The sequence below is a fragment of the Monopterus albus genome, unplaced genomic scaffold (assembly GCF_001952655.1).
Source record: "Monopterus albus unplaced genomic scaffold, M_albus_1.0 scaffold128.1, whole genome shotgun sequence".
NCBI lineage: Eukaryota > Metazoa > Chordata > Actinopteri > Synbranchiformes > Synbranchidae > Monopterus > Monopterus albus.
Window position 1 is genome coordinate 1,682,729 of NW_018128008.1, and position 9,341 is coordinate 1,692,069.

General features: G+C 41.0%; 1 protein-coding gene across 4 annotated transcripts in view; it reads left to right on the top strand.

Moving 5' to 3' along the window:
- The window catches only part of map3k7 (mitogen-activated protein kinase kinase kinase 7), a 38,837-nt gene that overhangs the window by 7,448 nt on the left and 22,048 nt on the right, over positions 1 to 9,341 (top strand). For all 4 annotated transcript variants that reach the window (XM_020612892.1, XM_020612890.1, XM_020612893.1 and 1 more), the window contains 5 exons: positions 2,076 to 2,204; positions 2,589 to 2,719; positions 7,998 to 8,079; positions 8,591 to 8,721; positions 8,830 to 8,977. In XM_020612892.1, coding sequence (XP_020468548.1) covers positions 2,076 to 2,204; positions 2,589 to 2,719; positions 7,998 to 8,079; positions 8,591 to 8,721; positions 8,830 to 8,977 — 621 coding nt within the window. The remainder of the gene's footprint in view (positions 1 to 2,075; positions 2,205 to 2,588; positions 2,720 to 7,997; positions 8,080 to 8,590; positions 8,722 to 8,829; positions 8,978 to 9,341) is intronic.

Here is a 9,341-nt window from a genome sequence, read left to right on the forward strand (position 1 = left end):
TTGTATTTATTGCATCTCATCCTTCAGCTATTTCAACAAAGAACTTTAGCCATTTCTTCTCATCCTTCAGCTGTTTCAGCAATTGATTGCAGGCATTGTCAGGGCGATCCTTCAGCATATCAGCATCCACATGTATTTTTGACAGGAAATGCATTTTTCTAGTTATATTTTAATTTTTGTCAGCCAGTGTACATTACAATAGAAGGTAACCCCAGCCTGGTAATTTGCCGTCTTCTTTTCCTCATTTTGGTGTGCCAAGTAGCAATTTTCTCAATACTTCCCCTTGTAGCCGGGGGAAGAGGAGGGGGCAAATTCCCACTTCGATGGTGACACTGTCCAATACATGGATGGTCTGATCTATTTAGCAAATTGCAGAATAAGGAGAAAAGGACACCAAAATCCACTAGGACAAGCCACAGAAAGGTGAGATTTGTACTTTGTTAGAAGTGTTTTCAAACACCATGATCTGCTGCAACAATGTGGCTGGTTTTACAAAGCTTAATAATATGTGAGTTCAGTTTGTTTACCCATTGCCATTAGTGCAACACACAGCTGTTTAACAAAGGTTTCTGTGACATGTATCCATCCGAACAGGACTAGGAAGCTAACAAAAATGTGCAGGTGAAACATTTAAGTAAGTTATTATAAACAAGAGGAATCATGCACAGTGCAAGCTGGCACACATCAAACGCACAGTAACGACATGCGCTGTGGTTAACTGACGGGAGAAGCTTACACTTGTTGGTAAACTAGGCTATAACTGTGTCTCAGAAGAAAAAACGTGCCTATAATAGCACTGTTTTAACAGAAATACAGATATGCTACCTGTCTCGTTATTCTGACAAATCCATATGGCAACCTGACATTATATATTGTCTGTTTAAATAGGTTGTAATTTAATTATTGTGTCATATGCAGCTGACTTTTATTAGATTTTAAATGCTCCGAAATATACTCCTGTCATTCGTTTACATTTAAAAACCAATGTTAATATGTTTGAAATTGTCAATGAAATTCCTTGTGTGTGTGTGTGTGTGTGTGTGTATATATATATATATATATAGATAGATAGATGTGTGTGTGTGTATGTATAAAAACTGTGGTATAGTCGCACTGAAGAGCCAACTGACTGCTTTGGAAAACTTCCCTGTCAGTTAATTTTTTTTTTATTTTTATAAAAACATGCACATTTACTGTTCTCTTTTTATAAATTTTCACTAACTCACAACAAACCAGTGAAACTACTAGGGATGGGCATTTCAAGCTATTATGCTGCTCACTATTCACTGGGATCTGTTTGACAATTATTCAGAGATATTCGTAATGTAACAACTTTTTCAATATTAGAAAATCATTCCCCATTCCTAGAACCTACTCACCCATTTATACATGCTTTTTCTTGCACCCAGTTTTGCTTTGTCACCCTTCACCTTAATTGGAGCTTAGTACTTCCTAGTATGAAAGCATTAATTCTTGATTCATCATCAGTTTCCTTACTCTCCTGCTTTATTGATGGTAGTCTTCCAAACACCGTGAGAAGATGAATGGAGTGATGCTGGTGGATTTTATTTCCCTCGGGAGAGAGCAGTATAGAATTTGTGCCCTTATTCAGTCACAAGCCTAATCCAGTTCTACATGATGAGACATGTTCTTGACGAGGGGGTCAGGAGGAAAGATGAATTAAGAAGGCAAGTTACAAAGCTCCTGTACAATTAAACAACTTATTTTGCCCTCTCGATGAACTCTTTCAAACTAATTTGCATCAGCGAAACACCTCAGTGCAGCAACTTTAAAATAGGTGTGTGATGTGCACTTTCATTTTGAAATGATAGGCCCAGTTATTAAGCAACATAGGAGCTGTTCTTTGGTAAAAATTGCTCCCTGATTTTCCTCCCCTCTGAAAGCAGATATGAGATAAAAGCTGCTGTGCTTTCCCAGGCACATCATCACTCTCATCTCTAATGTGCCACAGAGAATTACCTTTATCAATCAGTCAGTAATTTCAAACTGAGCCTTTTTTTTTTGTCTGTTTGCAAAGGACCTAAGTGTTGCTGTGGGTTTGTCTGTACTTGCAGGCAGCAATTACAGTGAGAAGTGTGATGTGTTCAGCTGGGGAATCATTCTCTGGGAGGTGATCACTCGCAGGAAACCCTTTGATGAAATTGGAGGACCAGCTTTTCGCATTATGTGGGCTGTGCACAATGGTGAGTCACCAACTGTTCCAGGGGAGGGAAATGCAACAGCAGGCCTAGCTATTGGCCCAGCTAGGCCTGCTGGGAGACTGAAAGCAAAGCACTTGGCAGAAAAGAGCGGCTAAAAGACATGTTCACCTGTGCCACAGTCCCTGCAGTTTTTTTATACAAAGATGGATGGGAGAGAATATTAATTGGACACTAATAATACCTGGGGACAAGTTTAATCTTTTTCACAGCTGAATCTGCCTGCCTGAGTCATTACTGGCTCGAGCAGCAGGAGACAGTGGATTTAGCATAAATTTGTAATATTTTGTTGCTTATCTTGTGGCACTAAAAATTATTTGTTCCTTTGGCTGTGTGTGAGCAATTGGTGTGCTTCCTTTCTATATTCAGGTACAAGACCTCCTTTAATTAAAAATTTGCCCAAACCCATTGAGAGTTTGATGACTCGCTGTTGGTCTAAAGACCCCTCTCAGCGGCCTTCCATGGAGGAGATAGTGAAGATCATGACTCATCTAATGAGGGTAATCTCTCCCCACACACTGCTTACCATCTCTATTAAACTGGGTGAACTGAGAAGGTAAATCACAGGGAGCAGCATAAAATCAGAGTATAGGAAAAAAATGGAAGAATTCGTCAGAATCAACCAGCTTTATTTGTCACGTATGTTGACCATACAAGGAATTTGACTTTGGTACAGGTAAAACCTTAATGCTGCGTGCAGCACACATTAATATATGAAACATTAACCATTTTAATAGTTGGTTAATTGTAGTTTTTATTCTGTTTGGTGTAATGTTCTCCGTGATTTACTACACACAAATCTAGAATGTTACTTATTCATGGGAGAATTGTGAGTGAAAATCAATGCAATGACTGATTGTCAAGAGTTTATTAGTAGAACTTGCTACTGCATTGTCTCCCTCTTCGCCTGGAGCCTTCAGTGGCTGTGTGCACTTTGACCTTTTATAAAAGTATCAGTCAACTAGCACATTTAGCATTATCATCCACATGATCGGCCTTCTTTTTTTTTTTCTTCAACTTCTTGTCCACCCACTCCTTTCTACCATTCAGCCTCTCCTGTTCAAAACTTCCGTTGATGCCCATGATTGCTATGAAATGGGTGCTGAAATAACTTGTAAAGCTGGGTTGCATAGGCCCAACCACCTTTACTGGTTTGGAAGGGTGCACTCCTTCAGGTGGTAGCATCTGTTTGATACAGTATATTGTTATCCACAGGTTGCTGTGTCTGTCATTACCTGCACACATCCAATTTTAAAATCCCCTGCTCACACTACACCCACAAAACTCAGTATGGTAACTGACATGCACTTATCTGTAAATTAGGTTTGGACCTGACCCCACCACTTAATGTAAGCCCCTCATAACTCATACTTGTAACATTAAACAAACATATAGGCTACACAGTCAGTCCCTTGAATACTATTCTAGATTATATTTAAACAGAACTTGTATGATGGCTGGTCTGAGGTCCAATTGCAAAGTACTCCTTCCCACTTTTAGGTGTAATGGAACATGACACAAAGATAACCAGTTTTGGTGTAGTTTTATCCAAAGTGACTGGCCCTTGCTGTCAGTCAGCTGCATTCTCAATTCTGGAATGATGATGAACAGGGGTGAAAGACTGTGCCATATGTACATTCACAAAAAAGTAAAAATTTCCCTTTGTTTTTGTTTTCTACTTTCATTCACTGATTAGATTAGATTAGATTCAACTTTAGTCATTACACATGTACAAGTACAAGGCAACGAAATACATCACAGCCATCACAGCAGCCAAGAGGCAGTACAGAGAGAAGCTGAATGGCTTCTATTCTACTGCTGACTCTGGATGGATGTGGCAAGGCCTGCAGCACATCACAGACTACAGGACCACCACCAGCATCATCAGCTCCACAGACAGCCTGCCAGATGACCTCAACACCTTCTACACCCGCTTTGAGACCTCTAGCCACAGCACAGAGAGGAGGCACACACACACCGAGACCACCCAGCCCCCCAAGTGCCCTCCACTAACTGTCTCACCAGGCCAGGTACACACAGTCCTGAGGAAGATCAACCCCCGCAAAGCGGCAGGACGTTTTGAGAGAGTGGTGCTGGCCCGCATTCAGAGCAGTATACCGGGCACCCTGGACCCCCTGCAGTATGCCTACCGGCCCAACAGGATTGGCAATAGGACTTCAGCCAGCATTGTTACAAACACTGGCACCCCACAGGGATGTGCCCTCAGTCCCATCCTCTACACCCTGTTCACCCACGACTGTGTCGCCTCCCACAAAGACAACATCATCCTAAAGTTCGCAGACAACATGGCAGTGATATGTCGCATCACTGACGGGGACAAGGCAGTCTACAGGAGGGAGGTGGCAGGTCTGGTGTCATGGTGCAAGGACAATAATCTCAGCCTTAACACGGACAAGACGAAGGAGATGATAGTGGACATGAGGAAGGAGAGGAGATCTCATCAGCCATTGTTCATTCTGGGGCTTGAAGTGGAGAGCGTGAGCAGCTTCAAATACCTGGGCGTCCACATCAGTGAGGACCTCACTTGGACACTCAACACCACACAGCTGGTCAAGCAGGCCAACGATGGCTGTACTTCCGGAGGACGTTTGGCATGTCGCCTTTGCAACTTCTACAGCTGCATCATTGAGAGCATCTTGACCAGCTGCATCACTGTTTGGTATGGCAACACTACTGCTATGGACCACAAGCACCTGCAAAGAGTGGTAAAGACTGAGGAGAAGATCACCAGGACTCCACTGCCTTTTCTGCAGAGCATTTACCACCACAAGGTGCGTAGGAAAGCTGCCTCCATCCTCAAAGACCCCACCCACCCCCAGCATGGACTGTTCACTTCACTACCCTCTGGCCAGAGGCTCAAAAGTGTGAAATGCAGGACCTCTAGACTGAAAAACCTTTTCTTTCCCTCTGCCATCAGACTCCTAAACAGCTGACAGGAGTTTATTACCAGGAAATACGTCATGTACTGACGACCTGTACTGTTTACATTCTCAGTTTGCACATCCATAATTGCACATTGACTGTTGACTGCTGCGCATGCTGCTGCCATGTAGCATACATTCTCTTATTATATTCTTGTATATTTTTATTATATCTCTGTATTTGCTGCTTAAAGTGCCTTAGATTTTGTGTTACTTATTTATCTACTTTATATTTCATTTGTATTTTGTGGCATTCATGTGGACGGCAAAGTAAGAATTTTATTGTACAGGGAAACATGTTTCCTAACTGTGCATATGACAAAATAAACACTTGGAACTTTGAAGTGTGGCATTCCCAGCACTGCACTTTAGCATCTAGCCAGAAGTGCAATAACAGCACTGCAGAGTGCACCTTTATTTTTCACCGCCATGTTCCCCACAATACATGTGCACTCCTGCTCCCCAGACCTTCTGGTGTTTTCACAATAAAAGCCTAAACAGAATACTGTACCTGTAAACATGTATATATAAATATGTACATGAACACATCTTAATATACGGAACTTATCAAATTCACTCTCTTTCTTTTAAGAGGAAAAATAATAATAATAATAATCTCCCCTTTAGATTAACTCATCATTTCTGCAATAGGACTCATAACATGACCTTTGAACAAGAGTCCTGTTTATGACTTTTTTTTTCTTTTAGTCCAGCTTCCATTGTCCATCATTCAATGCCTTAAGTAACTGGTAGGCTGGTGTTTCCTTTTTGGTAAGGCAGTCTGCAAGTCTTTTCTTAGTGACTGACTTTGTAGACTGAAGAGCATCCACAAGTGAATGATTGTCCATAATGTTCACACTGTAGTGACCAGAGCTTGTAAAGTCCAGTTTTACAGGCTGACTGAATATAGAGGGACTGTCACTTTCCATATCCAGCACTGCTCTTACTCTTTTCATGGATGCTTTGCTTAAGAGAAGTGGAATCTTTGCTGGGACAACCTCTGTTTCAATATGACACTTTGTTTGTCCAATCTTTGCAGGAATTTTTACCTTTTTAGTGGCGTAGACCATATTTCCATCTCCAAACTTAAAAGGTTTGTGACTGTGAGTTTGTCATCTTCAGTTTTTTTTTTATCTCCTTTTGGCTTAGTCTTGTGATGTAGCAATCTAGCCACTCTTGTCCACAAACAGTTTGTGTACATGCAGTGTCTATTATTGCTGAGCTAAAACGCTCTGTCATAAAGATTTCTGCATCAGTGGGTGACTCTTTTGTATACAGGGTAATATTGCACTCCTCTATATCCTCTGTTTTGCCATCTTCAGTTAACTTAACTTGCTAACTAACCCCTGTGTGGACAGTTTTTAGCCTAGTGGAATGTGCTTTGACAACCTGTACATTTTGATCTATGTACATCTAGAGGGTTTGTGCCAGGCAGTGGTGTTTTTTGTTGATCCTTTTGGAGCCAGAGCCTGCTTCTCTGTCGCCTTTGTTCTATCAGATATGCCGTTTCCTGATGAATCCCTACTGTAGTGGGAGGCTTGCCTCCAAAAATCCTCTTCACTGCTGACTTCATCAATGCAAAAATCAAATCTATGCAGGCTGTCAGTGCCAAGTGTCGGTCCTTCACATCCAAGCATGCAGTATCCAACAGTTTGAATGCTAACACTGCATCGGGAAGTTCCATCTTATATTTGCGCATTCGCGAGTAACATTGTTCAAACTCAATTATGTAGTCCACCATAGAAACACTACTGTCTCTCGTAATCCAGTCAAAACTTGAATAAGCTTCATAAATACAATCCTTTTCTTCTCTGAGAAACATTCCATCAAGTTTCCTTAGCAAGGCATCCATGCCAGTGTCTACATTCAAATCATCTACCGGTATTTCCATCACTGCCTCTCTTGCTCTTTCCAAAGCCACTGCAAGAGCCTGCTTACTTTTCCGTACAGTTTTCCTTACAGTTCCGTAATTCGAGCCCAGACTGCGACGTCATTTTTCCAGCTCTCTTAAGGTTTTCTTTTCATCAAAGGTTGGCAGTGTTCTGTAGTTGCTAACCATTGACCTCTGGCTTATGGGCCCAGCCAATGTTAAACAGTACTATACACTTTCTTTGCTCAACGTCCAACTTTATTTTTCACCACCATGTTCTCCACAACACATGCGCACTCCCGCTCCCCAGACCTTCTGGTGTTGTCACAATAAAGCCTTAACAGAATAAGGTACCTGTAAACATTTATATATAAACATATACATGAACACATCTTAATGTATGGAACTTATCAATATATGGTAATATACAACAGACTTTATGGATTTAAATTATAAATAATGGATGAAGTGCATTGAGCTTATAAAACACAAGTGCAATGGGATGAAATGGAATGAAATAGTGCAGAATAAGAAGCTAAGTTACATGAGTTAACAGTTCAATGGATGTAAACAGTGCAAAGATAAATATACAGTATCTGCATGTGTACAGTACAGTGTGCAAATGAATAGCAGCAGTATTCTGTGAGTAGAGTGTGTGCAAATTAACAGATGGCTTCAGTATTACAGGTAACAGAAGTGTATTGCAAGGCAGTTCTTTTGTGGCTGTTAAGCATAAGATCGCATTCCTTCATACAACTACACACTGTCAAACTACCTGCCAGTAAGATTTATTTCATTTCATTTCTTCTCATTACTTACACTGTCATCTCTTGGATGAAAAGAATTGAGGTTTATTATTAGTTGTTAGTCATGCACAGTCAGATTAGATAAAAAAAAAGGTGATTCTGGAGTTTATGGGTTTTTTTCCCCAAGAGTGAAAATCATAATTGTGATTTCTTTTTGTAGTATTTCCCAGGATCAGATGAACATCTGCAATATCCATACCAGTATTCAGATGAGGGGCAGAGCAACTCTGCAACTAGTACAGGTACAAGAGTCCTCAGACTTTTGGGATGCACCAGTACAGTTTGGGTGTCATTATGAGTATCGTGTATATTGACACAGGCCCACGTAGACAGCACCTACACCACAGAAATTTTGTCCTGTCTCGAATAGGAATTTCAGTGATTTCTCATCTATCTTGATATCTATTATTTTACATCATTTATAACTTGTGCACCAGTCCATATAATCTGCTGAAGGAACTTATATATTTTTTTCTTTTTTGCTGTGCTGTGGGTGACATATTTTAATGGTCTTACTGTGCAAGAGACAGACAGTAATGGAGATCAAAGTGGACAAATGTCTGCTGTTTATAGAAATTATAGGATGGGCACTTTGTCTAAAGATTTGAGAAACTAGATTTTTTTTTTTAAAGTGTTGCCAAACAAGTAGAAAATGTGAGAAAAATAACATGGAAATGTAGAAGTCAAACAACACAGTTGGGAAAGTATGAAATCTATAAAAGTGTTTCCTGTCATGTGTATTGGGAATGACAGGTTCATATGTAGACTACACTGGCACCAGCACAAGCAACAAAAGTGATGCAAACATGGAGCACAGTGATTCTCAAGGTAGCAACGACACTATCAAGATTACGCCCCAGTTTGCACCTTATTTCAAACCAAAGGTATGGCCATCAGTCATATTTATTTTTTTTATCAAAGCCATTGAAATTGTCTGTAAAAGAGATACTAATCAAGTCATGGGAGAAAAAGGTTTTCTTCTGGTCATTCAGGGAGACCCACTGAGGACTCTGCCTCTGTCCAGAGGGGGCAGCATTGAGAGTCTGCCTGCACGGACACAGTGCCTGGCGTCATCTGACAGCAAAAGAATGAGTGCTGATCTGTCAGAGCTGGAGCCCAAGATGCCATTTGCACCTGCAGGTAACACGCGTGACATTATATTATATGGCACAAAGCAAAACATGAAAGACGGGAAGAGGAGCTTTTTAAAATTTATAATCTGTATATATAATAAGAAATGTTGCAGGAAGGGCTGGAATGGAGCCTTTCCGAGTCCACAAGAAGTTCTCAAGAGTCAACCAATACCTTAGTCAGGGTCTTTCGTGTGCTTTCATCATCTTGAGGTGAAGATTGATTTCTCATATGGGAGAAATCATTTCTCCATCCATCCATTTTCCTCTGCTTATCCGGGACCGGGTCGTGGGGGCAGGAGTCTAAGCAAAGATGCCCAGACTTCCCTCTCTCCAGACACTTCCTCCAGCTCCTCCGGGGAAATGCCGAGGCG